Genomic DNA, 18292 nt, shown 5'->3' on the forward strand with positions numbered 1-18292 from the left:
GTGTAATTCACACGTTTGCCGCAATAAATCAAAAGCTTGCACAGAATTCGAGCTAATCAAGGCTAAACTCCGCCCACAGTGTCTCTTACACCTGTCTGGAGGAGGAACAGGTAAAGAGGCTCATTTTCTGCTTTGCAGGGTGAACCAGTAACAATTTATTGAACAGCCACCTGGGGGCAGTAAAGCTGGTTGCAAAAACAAACTCCCATTTAATGGAAATTAGCTTCTACTTCTCACTTGATTTATAATGTCAGCATGTAAATCAAGTTGTGGAGGAGACATTTTCAGGAGGCTGTTATTATAAAATATTTTTTAATACTTTTTTTTTTAAATAATTAATCTGAATCAAACCAGCAAACATTTCAGGTCACTTTAAAGTATATTTTATTGATTGTGTTCGACTTATGCTGCATAAAGCACAGGCTGACCTTGACCACTGCATTGTACCTTGTTTCCTACTGCTTTTATAACGTCTTTGACATTAAAAAGTAACTAAACCTCTAAATCACTTTTTCAGCTTCCAAACAGAAAACCCAGCGTTTCTTTCTGGTGGTGACGTCACTTCCTTTTTCACTTCCACTTCCAACGTCTCCTGTAAATGTTGTTAAAACTTTGAAACACGTATTTAATGCAGAAATGTGTTCAGGAAATTGGGAATTCGGGAAATTTGGTTCACTTTATGGACCAAACAGCTGATGGAGAAACTGAGGAAATCATAAGCAGTAGTTTAGTGCAGTGCTGAGAAAGTGTAAACACACCTGTCATCGTCATCATCATCGTCATCGTCATCGTCATTGTGTCTTTCTTCTCTCTGACAAACACAGAGGAACATGATTGGAAGGAAATCACTTTGGTCCAAAAGCAGAGCGTTTATAAAATGTCCTCCGTGACTTTGACTGTCTTCAGTGTCACACCTGGACTCAGGTAAGTGCAGAAGGACACACACACACATCACACACACACACACACACACACATCACATCTCTCTTTACTCATTAATACTGAGTTTTGTTCAAATGTCGTTTCCTCGGCCCAAATATACACATTTAAAATCAAAAAAAGAGGCTCTAAATATTTTGTTTAACATTTTTATTTTCACACTGTCTGACCTGATGTTTCATGTCCACATGTTTTGTACAGAGAAAAAAAAAATCATCTTTATACACCAACTTGTGTTTATTTTAATGAAATGTTCCATAGAAATAAATCTTTTAATTTCACAATACAAGCTCTCTGACAGTCAGTGAGGGAAGATAAACGCGTTGATTTATGGCAAAAGACTGAGATTCGTCATTTTTAAATCAAGCAGGATCAATTTTGTGGTTTTCAAGCAAAAATCTGGGAAATATTATGTTCTATTTTGTTGTAAAAACATTACTAAACATTTCAGCTTCAGGTGAACAACAGTGCAGCAGTAGAAGTAGATTATGTCCTTTTACTACAGGATTTGAATGGAAACTCTTGAATAGAGCTGCAAAGGTAAATTGACTGACGACTAAATGAATCATTATAAATGATAAATCGGTGTGAAATCAGCTCTTTAAATGTGAATATGTTCTGGTTCTTGGTTCAGTTTTCTCCTCAGGTCTCGGTTAAACATGAGCGCCCCAGAGGCTCCAGGAGGAAACATGAGTTTTCCTCATCAGGTTTGGTGAAGCAGCTATTTTCCCTTTTGTTTACATACATATATGTTTTATTTGCACTGTTGTATGGAATTACTTCATCAGAACTTATTAGAAATGTACTCTAGTTTAAGTAGGTCATTCACCGCATTGATTTTCCTCATTGTCCTCATTTAGAATGAACATTTTATTTTATGTATTTTATATTTTTCTGGAATTAAAAACCGTCTTAAAAGAGTAAAAGAAATGTTCTGTTCTTTGACGTCATCTTATCAACACAGATTATACTGAAGGTTATTTTAAGTCAACGGTGTCCGAGCAGAGTTTGAGTGTAAACGCAACCCTGATTAGTTTCATAATCCAAGATTCTTTACTGTCATAAATAATGCAACACTGTCACCAGTAATGAAAATCTTTGTGCTCGGTGTTCTACAGACGCAGCATGAATGAGGTGGAAAATAGAGTTAATAAAGTTATAATATATATAATAAAGTAAGTAAAATATATAAAAATAGAATAAGATGTACAAGAATTTGGTAGTTAAAGCAATAACATGTCAAATAATAACTATAAACATAGGATAAAGTAAAACTGTAAAATAAAGTAGAAGTAAACTTGAATCAAACTAAAAATAACTGATGGGAAAACATTCAGAAAAAATCAAATAGTTTAATATTTTTTATAGTATTTTTTTATCTTTTCTAAACATGTTTTTAATCCTGTACGTCTCCGTTTCATTGTTTATATAGATATTTTATTGTGCATTTGTATAGTTTATGTCATATTATTTTGTCTGCTCCTGATTTCCCCCAGTGTGAGATCCATAAAGTAAAATTTAATTTAATTTAATTTAATTTAATTTAATTTAATTTAATTTAATTTAATTTAATTTAATTTAATTTAATTTAATTCAAAATATTATCTGTGAAGAACACAAGACAAGACAGAGAAAATAAAACAATAAAAGAGAATTCATTTGTTGCGGTCCCTCACATTTCTTTGCTACACCCCTGCTGTGACATGAAAAATATAGTTTTCCTTGTGTTTCCTTCTCTCTGGCTCCCTCTGTTGGTCACTCAGCTCACGTTCATCAGAGACACGTTCACCACAGCGTTTGTGAAGAACCTGATCGTGGTTCTGGTCTGGCTCATCCTCAGTTACATCAACGGCACTTTGGTTACTACGTTTTTCAGACATCAGGTAAAACAAACAAACAAACAAACAAACAAACAAACACAGAAATACGTGAAACATATTTGATATTTGTTGATTTGTTGTTTTACTATTAATATTTGTGTTTTTTCCTGGGTTTGATTGTCTTATAAACAACAGAGCAACAGAACTTTCACCCTTAACAGCTTTGTTCCAGTGATCCAGAGGATTTGTCTGTTGTTGTTTTATATGTTTGTACAATATCTTTAAGCTGTCTGATTAATTCATTAGTTGTTTGGTCCAAACAATTGTGCAAAAATATTGATCAGTGTTTCTTGAACCTCTAAAATAATGGCATCCTCAAACAAACCAAAAATGTTCACTTGTTCATCACAGAGAAGCAAAAGAACAAAAACGTCTCACACATTTAAGCAGCACTATTTATATATATATATTTATAATGGTGCATATACTATCTATGTACATATTACTATGAAACACAGTTGATCAGCCACCAGGGGGCGACCTTGTTGGTTCCAAAAAAAGGAACTTTGAATGGAAGTCTATGAGAAAAAGAGTTCCTACTTCTCAGTTCATATTTTCCTGAAGTGTTAATAATCTCAGTGGCTATTTTCAGCTCTTCAATGGTTTTGAATTGTGTCCACATTTAGAGGAATGGAGTGTGATTGACAGCTGATATCGTCCAATGGGGGATTTCCATTTGCAAAACATTAATATGTCACTACCGGCAAATTGCTTCATTGTCAAATTATTCTAAAGGAAAAGACACGAGCGGGTCCCTGGAATACTTTTGATCTTGTTGGATGTTTTTGGCTGGAAAACTACAGTACTAAGTACTAAAGACTAAGTATTTTTGACACCTGACCCTGTAATGAAGTATTCAAATACTTTAATAAGGAGTTGATCTAGCTCCTGCAGCTATAGCAGCTTCCACTCTTCTTGGAAGACACTCCTAAAGATTTTGAAGTGTTTCTAGAGCATTGATGAGGTCGGACACTGATGTTGGATGAGAAGGTCTGGTTCACAATCTCAGTTTATCCCAAAAGTGCTCGATGCAAAGGGTTGATGTCAGAACTCTGTGAGGGCCAGTCAAGTTCTTCCACACCAAACTCAAACCACTCGAACTCAAACTGTTGCCACAAAGTTGGAAGCATAGCATTGTCCAAAATGTCTTGGTAGGCTGAAGCGTTAAGATTGTCCTTCATGGGAGATAAGTGGCCTAGAGCCCAAAGCCTGATGAACCACCTGAATTCAATAATGTCCATACAGTGCAACTGTCTCACCCTCTGTCCTCGTCTTCCTCCAGACCTTCTATGAAGACCCTCGTTACATCCTCTTCATCCACATGGTGATAAACGACGCCATCCAGCTGACCGTCACCATCACACTCTTCATCCTCAGCTACATCTTCTACAAGATCAATGTCTCCTTCTGCTGCTTCTTCATCCTCGTGGCCGTCTTCACCACCAGAAACACGCCGGTCAACTTAGCCAGCATGGCCATCGAGCGCTACATCGCTGTCTGCGAGCCTTTACGCCACGCGCAGATCTGCACCGTGAGGAGAACACACATGGTCATCGGGCTGATCTGGTTCATATGTGTGGCTCCGGACATCACGGACCTTTTCGTGACCCTCGCCACCGAGTCCCTCAGCTTCTTTCACGAGTCGGTGTTCTGTTTGCGCCAGAACGTGTTCAAAGACCCGATCCTTGCAACCAAGAGACAGGCCTTTGACATCATCTACTTCTCCTGCGTGTTCTTGACCCTGGTCTTCACCTACCTCAGAATCATGTTTGCAGCCAGAGCGCTCTCCACAGAGAAGACGTCAGCCCAGAGGGCCAGGAACACCATCCTGATCCACGGCGCCCAGCTGGCCATGTGCCTGCTCTCCTACATCTCCCCCAGTGTGGAGTTGGTGCTGCATCTCCTCTTCCCAGGACGCATTCTGGAAATCAGATTTGCAAACTACCTGGTTGTCTACATCCTGCCACGCTTTCTGAGCCCGATCATCTACGGCGTCAGAGACAAGAAGTTCAGGAAGTACCTTAAAATGCATCTGCTGAGCAAAGGCTGCAGAGACAAACTGCAGCGAGTGGCACCACAGCACAAAGACGCTCAGTGACCGAAGACGGAGGAACACGTGTGTGTCCAAACACAAACACGCGTGTGTCCAAACACAAACACAAACACGCGTGTGTCCAAACACAAACACAAACATGTGTGTGTCCAAACACAAACACGTGTTTCGGTCAATTGTCTTTGTGTTTTTGTAAAATGTTTCGGTCAATGTTGAGTTTTGGAAAATGATGTAGTGTAGTGTGTTGGGCCACTAATTGAAGTGGCCCGACCTTCTGTAATTATGTATTGTATTTAATTTTATTTTTTTACTGTATTTTACACACTTCACATACTGTAAATTCAAAAAATCATATCATAATAAAAAAGGACATGTAGTTGTGTTGTGGTTTATATGAAAAGCACATGCAGATAAAAATAATAAACACTTACAAATCAATGAAACATTTTCAAATGTGGAATAAAGATTACATAAAAAATTTAACAATGAAAAAGGCTGAATTAAATGTAGTAATATAAATATTAAGACCATTTTTTGTCAGAAAACCAACTATTTAGTTTCAATATACAAAGTAATTAGTTTTAACTAACTTACACAATTAGTTTAACAGATTTACAAAAGTTAAAACTAATTTAGAGTCTAGAAAACACATTTACAAAAGTTTAAACTTCCACCGTTTCAAATGTGTTTTCTCAAATGTAAATTAGTTTTAAGGTTTGCACATTAGTTGAACACATTTTGTAAATTACAACAAATTTATTTGTAAATTAGTTTCATGACATACATTCACATACAGAATTTCACATTCATTTGTTTTCTAAAATGTAAATGTATTTTTTTTTTGTCCTGAATTCAGTGACATTTCCACTGTCACTGAACATTAAAACAGATAAATGTGTTGATAAAAACCTGAGTTGCTTTTTGCACTTTTTTGCAAAATAACACGCGTCACTACATGTGACCTTTACCCTGTCACTATGACAACCTGATCGATACTCACACACACACACACACACATACATAGAGCATAGCTTATATACTGGAGCTCAGGCTGCAGTGGTTATCACTTCATCAATAACTCATTATTATGTTTCACTTTGTTGCCAATGTAAAGAAACAGTGTGTGTTTCATCTTTCATAATGTTATATATGTATATATATATATACATATATGTTCAGTTATATTATATGCTGTGTTGTTTTCTTGTCTCATGCATTTAATATTTTATTCACAGACAAACAGAGAATATTTACAAGATGCTGAATGACGTAAGTACATTTACTGTATATGCAAATTAAATGTCATATATAACATAATATTCCGTAAGGTCAGAAAAATGTATTTCATATATGGAATTTAAAAATGTGCGTTCCATATCGTCACTATTGTGAAGTGTTTTAACTATTTATATTTGTATTATTTGACAGTTATTATCATATATTTTGGTTGTACAATAAAGTAATATTATAATATTCCTCTTAATAAATTGTGTTAACATTTGAAATATTTGACTGTTATCATCATATATTCTGGTTATATTAATTCTGCAGTGACTTAAACACATATTTCTCTCAGGTTTGCTGTGCAAAGTAAACTTATTTTTGTAGCACAATTTTGCAGCAAGTTCATTAAAAGGGTGTTTTATTTTTTAAGGAAAAATCAAAGGGACATTGCAAAAGTGACATTTGTCGAAAAGAGGCATTCGAAAAAGATTGAAAAAATTACTTAATTTAAGAAATAAATGTACAGGAAGTTATAAAAGTACAGAAACGTAATTCAAAAAGTAATTATCAAATTTAAAGTGGTCAGAATTTTATATCATCACAGAATCAGCGTATCTGCTTTTAATTATGCTTTTACATTTTTAACACTATTTTCCTCTGATCTTTCTGCAGGTTTCAAAGTAACACCTTCATATTTAACAGCTACATGAATTCCTGATGACATGTGAAGACAGAGTATATGTCTTTCTACAGTAGGTTTGTACAGCATGTCATCTTTGTCATGTACATGTATGTATATTTTGTCATGTCATTCTTTCTGTGTTTTGGTGCGAGTGATTTTTGAAGTTCTAAAACTTAACTGTGGACTGCTGTGTGATTGAGAGGCTCTTGAGCTGCTATACTACTATATATTACTATATATTAAAATAGTAATCGAAGTACAAATAAAACATAATTAAAAAACATCCATCACGACCACAACAAAGATGACAGAGCACAGCTTTGTGTGGACCATGAATAATCACGTGTAATTGTAATTTTTTGTATGTATTTAATGTTTTTATCGTAACTGCAAAATTATAACATGTACACTGTAAAAACTTGTTTCAACTGACAAAGTTCATTTCTTGTTCAGTTGAAATATTAAAAAATTACTGCATATTATTATAAAAAAAATCTCATAATCTCGTTTAGTCAATTTGCTATCATGTGTGCTAACTTCAGTCAATTTCGGTTGATATATATTGTATTAAATATAAATGCATATGAGCAGAAACTGTAATGAGGTGTAAAATATTGCTTCAGATGTCAGTGATGCTGAACTTCACCTCCTCCGCCTCTGACGTGGACCTGCTGATGATGACCAGTAACAGCAGCATTGTAGCGGCAGGGGGCGCTGTGTCCGTGTCCAAAGACAGCTTCTCCAGCGCGCTGACCAAGAACATCATGGCCATGTTGGTGTGGCTGACCCTCAGTGTTATCAACGGCAGCATGGTGCGCACCTTCCTGAGGCACAGGTACACACACACACACAAACACACCTGTTTTTATATCTTTGTGAGGACACAGTACATTCCCTAGCCCTTTACTCTAACCTTCACCCTAACCCTAACCCTAACCTCATCCGAAGCATGCAACATTTTTGTTGGGACTTGACTTTTGTCACCATAAGAAAGAAAAGTCCCCATAATGTGAGTGTGTAAACACGTGTCCCCACAACATGAGAAATACCTGAAAACACAAACACACACAGTTACACACACAGTCCTGTACTTTCTAAATGAGGACACTTAAAATGAAATATTGAAATTATACTGTCGTTTTTAGTCAGGCTTCCTTCTTCTTACAAATGATAGGTGATGAGTTGATGGTGTAGAAAGAACCCCTCAGACACAAGACTTGTACCGAACAAAAGGAATTTTATTTGGTTAAGTCAAGCATCAGACCGAGCGCTGCAGCAGCTTGGGAGAATGTGTTCTTGCCGAATCTCTGAACAATTCTGCCTGCATAGGAGCAGGTCCATACTTTTAAGGGTTTCTCTGACATCATCATCCTATACTTCACATTGGTCCATTTTAGGTATTCTATCTTCAGTCTAGAAGCCCCCCTCCTAGTGATGGACAGAGAAGACAAACAATGGTGCCCTTCTGTCTTTAGGTACCACGTCTCAGTATATAGGAGGACAGCTGCTCAGAGCATACATCTACTCTTCAATGTAAACATATCGTAAATATTAGAGAATCAACAACAGATTTGACCTCGGAACCTCTTATTATATAGGGAGCATCTGCGTTTCTTCAAAAAAGCCTTTTCTAGGACGGGCCCAGGATTGGCCCATAAATGTGTCTTAAAATATGTCCTGGGTCATACTTGTGACCCCCATGAGGAATTTCCTGGTTACTTTTCAACTGCAATGGAATACACATCTCTAACTTATTTGAGACAGAATGTAGCTGTGTTAATGTGTTCATCTACATCAGATACTACAATACATTTAGTCCCCAACTACAGTTTTTTAGTCCCCTCTCGCTTCACTCATACTCTCTTTCTTTACCCTGTTGTCCAAACAGCGTGAGGCTAGTTGTCCTGTCAAAATTCGAGCGGCAGCGTTCTGGACTAACTGGAGTTGTTGGACAGATGACTGAGTAATCCGAGAATACCGAGGTGTTATAAAAGCATGGATCAGAGTCTAAAACTTTGAGGGGGAGACAGGCCTGAGTCATCAGTGCCTCGGAAATGAGGTTCTGCCTCATGAGGACTAGGTTTTGGTCTCCATGAGGACTACTGGTCCTGACATTTGTTTTAAAACAAAGAAATACATCATTATCACTGTGTGTGTGTGTGTGTGTGTGTGTGTGTGCAGCCTCTTCTATGAAAACCCACGTTACATCATGTTCATCTGTATGGTCGTGAACGACGCGCTGCAGCTCACCCTGGTCACCGCCCTCTACGTAGTCAGTTACATCTTCAGGAAGATTCACGCCTCCGTCTGCTGCTTCCTGGTGAGTCGTGACGTCATCCTCATCATCATCAGCCCAGTCATGTGACACTGTCACTCTCTCACGTCCCAGCACAGAAATGTACCGTAACTAATGCAGAGACAAACAAACACAAGCTGCAAACATTTCAAATATTAAAGTCAGAAGTCAGTGTCATGACTGTTGTGTTCTGTTTCCATGTGGATAGAACCTTAAATACACACCATTTTCCGTTGTTGCCTTTATGTTGATATCTCGTGCATTTCCTGACCAAACAGCGTGGACACTGCACACACTGGCATCCTTCGTAGGTTACCTGCCAAGTTTCAAGCCTGTCAAGCGAACAGTTGGACAGTTACGTGATCAAAAGTCTGACAGACTAGACAGAATCAAGTGTCAATTAGCACCTAAAATGTTGCATTACCACCTTCTTCACCTCCACTGTCTCCCTCAGATCATGACTGCAGTCCTGACCACGCGCTCCACGCCGCTCATCCTGGCCGGCATGGCCCTGGAGCGCTACATCGCCATCTACTTTCCCCTGCACTACAGCCAGATGTGCACGGTCCCACGCACCCTCCTGCTCATCTGCATCATCTTCCTCCTCACCGCGGCCCCGCCTGTTACTGACCTCCTCATCACTGTCGTCAAGGAGCCCCCGAGATTTTTCCACACCTCCATTTTCTGCGACCACTCGCTCCTCTTCCGCGACCGCTCCATCTATTTCAAGAACTGCGTGTTTGACGGGATGTACCTGTCCTGTGTGGCACTGACGCTGCTCTACACCTACTGCAAGATTATGCTGACGGCACGGGCTGCGTCAGCGGGCCTCGCCTCAGTGAAGAGAGCCAGGAACACGGTGCTACTTCATGGCGTGCAGGTGGGTGCAGCAGGGGCAACAGAATGGCAACAGGGACGGGCAAATGCCTAGAGCCCCAATCTAAAGGCCCTGGTATACTTCCACACACAGCACTTTGGGTGTGCAAACTGAACTTCTGCCCCACCAGTGGTATAAGCTCCGCTCACCAAGCAAAAAAGACATTTCAACAACAGAAGATGTAGTCGCCAAGGATAGTCATCCAACCCCCAATCCGGCTGACTACTGCCCTTTCAGCCATGAGCCGTTCAAACCAGACAAGAGGGAGTCTTCTCTTCTTCTTTGGTAGGATTGTCCTATTCCCTGCACCCAGGCTTGTACCGCCACTGGATGGTGAAGTGGTATACTGCAGGACCCTGCTGCGCGAGTATGCCAGGGTCCGTGCAATGTGCGTGGAAGTATACCACGGGCTTAAGACGGGGGGCATTCATCATTTGCCAGGATAAGCTGAGTATCGTAGGCCTGCAGGGTCAAGGCTCATGGGCCACACGGTAGTGTAGCAGTTTGTGCGCCCTGTGCTAATCGCCCTGTGTCAGCTGGGATTGGCTCCAGTAATCCACAACTGTTGTGTGGTATTAACATGGCATTTTGCACGGGATCTACAGTGTGTTGAGCTAAAAAGTTCAGCTTCGAGATGCTTTCAAGAAACCTTGTAAATGTTTCATCACATCTGTAAAACACACATTGAGTCACATTGACAGATTGAATTTTTGTAATCAAATGAATCATTTGAGTATTCGTGCTCATCCCTAATGTCCACGGATAAGTACCTGGTACCAAGGTTATAATAGTTAAGGAGGTACTGTGAAGTCATGGAAAACCACATGACTGATGCCAAACCGAGTAGAGCGTAGTCAAGTCGTGCTAGAACTGTATAATGTTGTACACCATGTGTGTACAGCAGTTAGCAGCACTAACAGTAAAAGTAGGTTTTAGTTGAAAATCCGACTTGAGGACTTGAGGAAATTCTGACTTCAGAGTCATTTGTGAGAGTTCACCATTTATCATAAATGTTGACGTTGTTTTCTTTCAGCTGCTGCTGTGCATGCTCGCCTTTGTGGTTCCCTCCCTGCAGGCGGCGCTCATCTCCCTCTTCCCGCACCTCAGTCTGGAGATCCGCTACATCTTCTTCCTGCTCGTCTACATCATCCCTCGCTTCCTCAGCCCCATCATCTATGGTTTTCGTGATGAGTTGTTCAGAAAGTACTGGACCCGGGACCTGGTGTGCCGGAGCCACAGTATCAGGCCCGTGTAAGTCAAAGTGAACGTGAAGGCGACATGAGCGCATGTCCAGATATCTGACTGTCGGTAAAAATATACAAAGATCAGTCAAAGCTGTGGGTGATAAAAACTCTTGTGAGAGTTTGAACATCATGTATAAAGTCTCACATCTGGACATTTGGACAAAATATTCATGCTGCAACATAAATTTGTCAATTTAAGGCAAAACAAGATTTTACCTTCATTGTCTTTATCATGTGACTACGACCTTCACTTTTTTATTGTTTATCTCAAAAAATGAAAAATATTGTCACGTTAAAATGTTTATATGATACTTATGAAACAGCTCAAATGTAAGATTCAGTTTTTTATTTTCTTACTAATGTAACATTGTCAGAGGCTTATCTTCAACATTCACATCTGTCTTTTTTTGTAATAAAATAATTATATCTACATTCACAACAGCTGCTTAAAGCCATGGTATGGTCTATATAGTATATTATATAGTAAAAACATGCTTTATCTCACTTTTAAACAACCTTTTCTGCCTGGAAACTGAGCTAAAACTGAAGGTTGAAAACCACTCACTCTCCCACACCAAACCCCATTGAGAAAATCTGTGATTTTACATCACAGCACACAGGAGCTGTTGATCCACTGCTGACCCCACCAGTAACTTCAAATAAGTGATTCTGTGAATTCTGTGTTTGAAATCCTTCATTCAGATTGACGTCAGTGACACAAACTGACCACACGAGGCAGCAGTAGACCAGCAGCTCCTATTTTCAACAAACTCCATCTGTCTGTGTGAAAGCTTGTCTAAAACAAGAGTTCACACCTTAAGAGTGAACATGTTCTTAAGGTGTTATAATACATTTTTGAGTGAGTGTCAGTCTCTCAGGCTGATTATCAGCACAGGGGGGTCAGCAGGGGACATAAAAACACACACACACACACACACACAAAGCCTGAACTTGACTTTAAAAGTCTGAGTACAAACCACACAATTCTTATTCAGGCTGTAGCAATAAAATATGTGTCTGAACAAATAAAGTGTTCATTTTACTATGATTAAACCCTTAAATTTAAATTCACACGTGTGTGTCTATAAAACTGCTCCTTTTCCTGTTTCTCTCACTTCAGAACGTCATAAAGACGCTCCACTTCAAACCTCTGAGCAGTCGACCAGACCAGACCAGACCAGACCAGACCAAAGCAGAAAACTGCGGCTCTGAACTGGAAGTTTCATCATTTAAATCCATTTCACAGAAACCTAGTGACACCGCTGAAGAAACAGAGGAATTCTTTCATCAACAGGAACTGAAAAGTGATATTTGTTGTCCTGAAATTTTAGAATGAAAAACACAACAAAAACAGAAAAGAACATCTCCCATGCAAAATATGCAAATATATTCTGCTCTCAGTTTGTTATATAAAAAAACACCAAGAAAATGGAGAAACAGAAGAATGAGCGAGGCAGCGGTAAAATAATTATTTTTTAACATAGTTTTATATTCATGTTTTTTTTTGCTTAGTCTAGACATTAAGGTGAAGGTAATAATATATATATATATATATATATATATATAATAATAATACTGTTGCTTATTTTATTATCTATCGTGGCTCTGTAAAAGTTTGTGAGCAGCTGAGGAGAGAGTCCAGTCCGCTTCAGCTTCCTGAGGAAAAAGAGCCAGTTTTGTTGGTTCTTCTTCACCAGGTGCAAAGTGTTCACAGTCCATGAGAGGTCAGAGGAAATGTGGATGCCCAGGAACTTGATGTTGTCTACACGCTCCACTGCCTCTCTGTGTTTGCAGAGCGGAGCGTGTTCAGTCTTCCTGGACCTCCTGTAGTCTACTATGACCTCCTTTGTTTTGGTGGTGTTCAGGATGAGGTTGTTCCTGAAGCACCATTGTGTGATGTCTCATCATTGTTGGATATGAGACCCACCACGGGGGTGTCGTCTGCAAACTTTACAACCATGTTTGTGGGATGGATGGCAGAGTGTTCCTGTGTGAAGGGAGTGAAGAGGGCTGGGCAGAGCACACAACCCTGCGGCATTCCGGTGTTGAGGATCAGCGGTGCAGAAGTGGACCCCCGTATCCTCACCACCTGGGGCCTGTTGGTGAGGAAGTCGCTGATCCAGGAGCAGAGCGATGGTGCCAAACCCACAAGATTCGTCCGGGAGAACAGTGTTAAACGCTGAACTAAAGTCCACAAACAGCATCCTGACGTAGGTGTTTGGATGCTGCAGGTGAGTCAGGGTCAGGGTGTGAAGTGCTAATGAGACAGCATCCTCCGTAGAGCGGTTCTCCCTGTAGGTGAACTGCAGGCTGTCCAGGCCCGCAGGGATGGCGTCTTTGATGTACTTCAGGAGGATCCGCTCAAAGCACTTCATTATGACTGGGGTCAGGGCGACAGGACGGAAGTCACTGAGACAGGTGACAGTGGATTCTTTGGGCACAGGCACAAGACATACTGTATATGTGTATAGCCATAATGTATGTCGTGATATATTATTATCATATATGCAGACATTCACAACATATATGAAAATACACATATTGAAATGTGTATATACTCTGGCACTTATATAAGACATCATTTATACATCATTACTTTTCTAATTTCTATTTGTTTCTTTTCGTGTTTACATTTACAACATATACTGTATGAAATACACATATTTAAATGAGTGTAATACATAATGTGCCGCGTGCCTATGCCTTGATATCAATGTTTTTTAACTTGATTCTATATTCCACAAATTGGAAATTCAGAAGAAGTGAATATTGTTACACTTTTCGGTGAACTGAGAAGAGGAAGAAGAAGAAGAAGAAGAACTGTGTGTATTTTAATTTATTGATGTAAATGAAACATGAAGAGAAGATGACACACTGTGGATTTTTCCTCTCCTAAACCTGCAGCGTCATGAACTCCAGCAAACGCACAGACAGTGTGAACGAGGCCGTGATGAAGAACTTCATCGTCTTCATCTTCAGCACCAGCATCAACTGCATCAACGGAGCCTTTGTTTACATCTACTTCCAGAGCGAGGTCTTCAGGCGAGAGCCCAGGTGATGGAAGAGACTCAGATCTCTCCTTTATTATAGAGCAAGTTTATCATAGTTTGGGATTTTTCATTAGTTTTACTTTTTTATTAAGTTTTGACTTTTTGCTTTCATATAACAAAGAAATTGATTAAAAATTTTTTTAAACGTTAGTTAATTTAATTATTAACTTTGATTTGTGGCCAAAGCAAGATTTAAGATCTAATGGATTTATGTAGAAAATAATCAGAAAATGAATTGAAGATGAAAATAATCCTCAGTTGCAGCTCCTTAAAAAGTGTATCCTTTTAGCGCACATAAATAAGACGAGGTGTCTGTCTCTGGTCCTGCAGGTACGTGCTCTTCGTCCACCTGGTGATCAATGACATGATCCTGCTGACGCTGTCTGTGATGATGCAGATTCTGACCTACACCACCACCATCTCTGTAGCTCCCTGCTGCCTCATACTGGTCATGTTGATCACCACCTCCAAGTGAGTGTGTGTGTTTGTTGTGGAGGAAAACACTGACAACATAGAGTGACATGCGATTATGGCCAAACTAAATCTAAAATTTAAAAAGTAAGAATTCTGAAAATAATCAGAATTCTCGGAAATCTCTCAATATATCATTTCAGAATTCAGATATTTTTTTAATTCTGACTTTAATCACAGATTTCTGATTTCAATCTCAGAATACAGATTTTTTCTTTTAATTACGAATGACCATTTTTTTTGTCAAAATTATGACTTAAATAATTTTTTTGTCAAAATTATGACTTTTTTTTGTCAGAATCTCAGAATTGACTCACACAACAGCACTTTAAAAAAACACAAACTATCCCTTTAACTTCACCTGGCAGTTTCTTTAAAAATGTCTCATAGATAAGTGTCTTCATTGTTACTGTGTCTTTTAATTTCATATAAATCAGAAGGGAAACGTTAGATATTTTTGTTGTACGTAGAGCAAAATGACTATAAATCTAATTAGATGTGAAAAATGAAAATGAATAACAATCATAAATATTCATAGACGTCCATGTTTTTTTTTGTCTTCCTGTAGTAACAGCCCTCTGAACCTGGCCGGCATGGCAGTTGAGCGTTACGTTGCCATTTGCCGACCTCTTCACCACGTTCAGGTTTGCACGGTGCGGCGAGCCTACGCTCTGATCGCACTGATCTGGGGCACGTCCCTCATGTTGGGCCTCGCAGACCTCGTCATCCTCTTTGCAACGCAGCCTCTCTCTCTCTTCTCAAGAAAACTCCTCTGTTATAAAATGTTCATCTTCAACACTCCGTACCACAAGACTCTCTCTGAGGTTGTTCAGGTGAAATACCTGTCCTCAGGATTTCTGCAATTGATTGTTGAGTCTAATCTTCAGCCAATAGGGGGCACCCTATCTCTCTCCCTGCACTTTGCTGTGATTGGTCAAAGACTTGTGTCACTGGTCAGATTTGCCTGAGGCTGGAAACAGAATCACTAAAGGGCATCATAAATTACTTAAGTTAGAAAATAAACATGCATGAAGACCAGTATTGATCCTTGGGGGGCGCTATTGACTGGAATTCTGCAGCAAAAGTTTGAATTATTTAAAACCTTTTTCATTTTTAGAAGAACATTTGAAGTTAGAAAACAGATATTTATTTATATTAATAAATAGAATCATTGGCATGGGGACCAGAATTGATCAATGGGGAAACAGAATCTAACACCAAACGGCATCTTAATCTCATTTGAGAGATTGAATATTAGTCTGGAAGGGGTGTAGTCCCCTCCCACTTCCAAGAGACATGACACAATTGACTCTATAACCAATCAGATCGTCGATCATGTTGACGTAAGCAGAGTGAGGGAAAACATGTCAACAAGTGTGCTTTTCGTTTCAGTGACCTACAAATGGTGTCAACATAAAAACATCACTAATTTAAATTTGAAAAGAAATATGATTGGGGACCAGTATTGATCCTTGGGGGACACCGCTATTGGCTGGAATTCTGCAGCAAGTTTGAATTGGTTGTAACCACATAAAACACTTTTTTGGTTGCCATTTTTAATCTCTTACATTTCTAGAATTGTATTTCTATGATTCAGTCACACTATTGAATCAGAATTATACCACACTGTGATTGGGGCATGAATCTTCTCTCATCAGAATCAGATGACTGACAGTGTCTCGAGACAGAAATCATATCACAAGAGCTGGACGATGACTTAGGTTTTCTTTTTGGTCAGAGGAGGATAACAGGATGACACCCACATTTTTAAAGAAGCTTTCACTCTAGAACTGTGGAATAATGTGGCCCTGTCTTTTGTCCCCACGTGTCCCTCCAGGTCCTTCTATTTTCCTTTGTCTCCCTGACTTTGATCGTCACATACCTGAAAGTCTTCCTTGTGTCCCGCGCCGCTTCCAGAGCCGCCAAGGCCTCGGCCAGAAACGCCTGCAACACCATCCTGCTGCACGGCATCCAGCTCTTCATCTGCATGTTTTCATACCTCTATCCGCTCATCGTCCTGGCTCTACTCACCGCTTGGCCTCGCAACCGAACCACCATCCTCACCGTGGCCTTTCTGTTCTTCATTGTGCTTCCACGTCTGCTCAGTCCGCTCATCTATGGCATCAGAGACAAGAAGTTCAGCAGCCAAATCAGGCAGCACTTATTCCAATGCTGCAAAGTCGTAGAGAAGAAGAAATGCTCCAGTAACACTGTGTCGTGAGTTCTGCAGGTTTTAGTCCATGATCTACAAACTGAATTGAAATGAGCAGACAATAGTCTTCAACAATGAAAAAATGATCATTTTTAATATGTTTTTTATGTCCAACCTGCTTTGTTGACAGACTCAGATGTTGATTTCAAGCCAAAGAAGGCAAATAAGGGGGGTGGAGTGGCTCAGTGCTTAAGACCGGTACCCTGTGTGGGAAAGACATCATGGTCGCAAGATCGACTCCACCCCTGGCTGATTGTACTCAACCATCTGTTAAATGACATGTAATGTAATGTAAAATAATCAAAGGAATCCATATGAAGAACTCAGCAGCATCTAGTGGTGAGGTTTCAGATTGCAACAAGCTGAATTCCCCTCCCAACAACACAAAGGTTGTCTCTCTTTAGAAAACACTTTTAAACTTTTAAATGCTTTTGCTGAATTAAGTTTAAAAAATAATTAGGGCCCGAGCACAAATGCTAGGGGCCGAAACGGAAACAAACTGAAATGAAAAAACTAGTCCAACATTAAAAAACACAACAATTTGTACTGGACACATCAAAGGCGAAACATTATCGGTTTTACAGATTTTTTGCGGATTCAAAAGGGCGTGGCCATGGCAACTATCGGAAGCTTTGTGAATTTCAGCCACGAAACAGGAAGTTCCCAATAACTTTGCCATGCATTGACTGATCGCCTCAAAACTTCATATGTGACACAAGAGACTAAATATTAAATATTACTGTATTTTCTTTCAAAAAATAAAAATATTGTTGTTTTTTTATTCTTCCTTAAATCTTAGGATACAATTCCTCACAAAAACATCAACATGATAAATATATAAAATAAAGTTCAAGCGCAAACGGAAAAAAAAGTTCATAAATATTATGACCAAGCTTTTGTAAATATGAGGTGAACTATGCCGTTAAAATACCAAATACACTGCAAAAATGTAAGTAAAAAAACAACAAATTACTGGAATATTGTTCCTATTTTTTTGCCTAAAAGAAAGGATATCATTTTAAGGGGAATCAAGGAACAAGATTTTATTTTCTTGTTTTAACATTTGCCTATAAAGTGTGGTTTTTAATTGTATAATGTATTTGACAGATGTTGTCATTTTAAAACCCAGTATACAACCCAAACTTAGATTGTTTCACTGTGGAATGTACGAGTTGCATTAATAGTTTATGGCCACCAGATGGCCCTATTACCACAGGCAATTCTATGACACAGCATTAACAGTGTGAAATAGGAATATGAAACATTTATTTTACTATTATTTTACTATTGTTTTTTCTTACAAAACTAACAAAATATAACATATATAAATATATGTATATATATGCATATATATATCTTTGTTT

General features: G+C 39.0%; 3 protein-coding genes across 9 annotated transcripts; all 3 read left to right on the plus strand.

Moving 5' to 3' along the window:
• Nucleotides 1–920: 920 nt before the first annotated feature.
• LOC122768199 (odorant receptor 131-2-like) lies at nt 921–4984 on the plus strand. 2 transcript variants are annotated; one of them, XM_044024017.1, is made up of 3 exons: nt 921–1646; nt 2703–2822; nt 4102–4984. In XM_044024017.1, the coding sequence occupies exons 1-3, from the start codon at nt 1599–1601 to the stop codon at nt 4915–4917; spliced, it is 984 nt and encodes a 327-aa protein (XP_043879952.1). In that variant the 5' UTR covers nt 921–1598; the 3' UTR covers nt 4918–4984. The 2 variants fall into 2 exon arrangements, with proteins under 2 accessions (XP_043879952.1, XP_043879951.1); XM_044024016.1 differs by lacking the exon at nt 921–1646 and having other exon boundaries at nt 2496–2822.
• Nucleotides 4985–6069: 1085 nt separating this feature from the next.
• On the plus strand, nt 6070–12413 carry LOC122768197 (odorant receptor 131-2-like). Of its 3 annotated transcripts, none has more exons than XM_044024013.1 (7): nt 6070–6141; nt 6769–6852; nt 7402–7613; nt 8960–9098; nt 9529–9954; nt 10985–11202; nt 12316–12413. In XM_044024013.1, exons 3-7 carry the CDS (start codon nt 7402–7404, stop codon nt 12323–12325), a joined length of 1005 nt encoding a protein of 334 aa, XP_043879948.1. In that variant the 5' UTR covers nt 6070–6141; nt 6769–6852; the 3' UTR covers nt 12326–12413. The 3 variants fall into 3 exon arrangements, with proteins under 3 accessions (XP_043879948.1, XP_043879949.1, XP_043879950.1); XM_044024014.1 differs by having other exon boundaries at nt 6769–6848; XM_044024015.1 differs by lacking the exon at nt 6070–6141 and having other exon boundaries at nt 6743–6852.
• Nucleotides 12414–13000: 587 nt separating this feature from the next.
• LOC122768208 (odorant receptor 131-2-like) lies at nt 13001–16993 on the plus strand. Of its 4 annotated transcripts, none has more exons than XM_044024029.1 (5): nt 13001–13613; nt 13953–14249; nt 14576–14716; nt 15285–15549; nt 16554–16993. In XM_044024029.1, exons 2-5 carry the CDS (start codon nt 14104–14106, stop codon nt 16935–16937), a joined length of 936 nt encoding a protein of 311 aa, XP_043879964.1. In that variant the 5' UTR covers nt 13001–13613; nt 13953–14103; the 3' UTR covers nt 16938–16993. The 4 variants fall into 4 exon arrangements, with proteins under 4 accessions (XP_043879964.1, XP_043879965.1, XP_043879966.1 ...); XM_044024030.1 differs by having other exon boundaries at nt 14100–14249; XM_044024031.1 differs by lacking the exon at nt 13001–13613 and having other exon boundaries at nt 13674–14017; nt 14100–14249.
• Nucleotides 16994–18292: the final 1299 nt, after the last annotated feature.

The sequence above is a fragment of the Solea senegalensis genome, linkage group LG4 (assembly GCF_019176455.1).
Source record: "Solea senegalensis isolate Sse05_10M linkage group LG4, IFAPA_SoseM_1, whole genome shotgun sequence".
In the NCBI taxonomy this organism is placed as follows: Eukaryota; Metazoa; Chordata; class Actinopteri; order Pleuronectiformes; family Soleidae; genus Solea; species Solea senegalensis.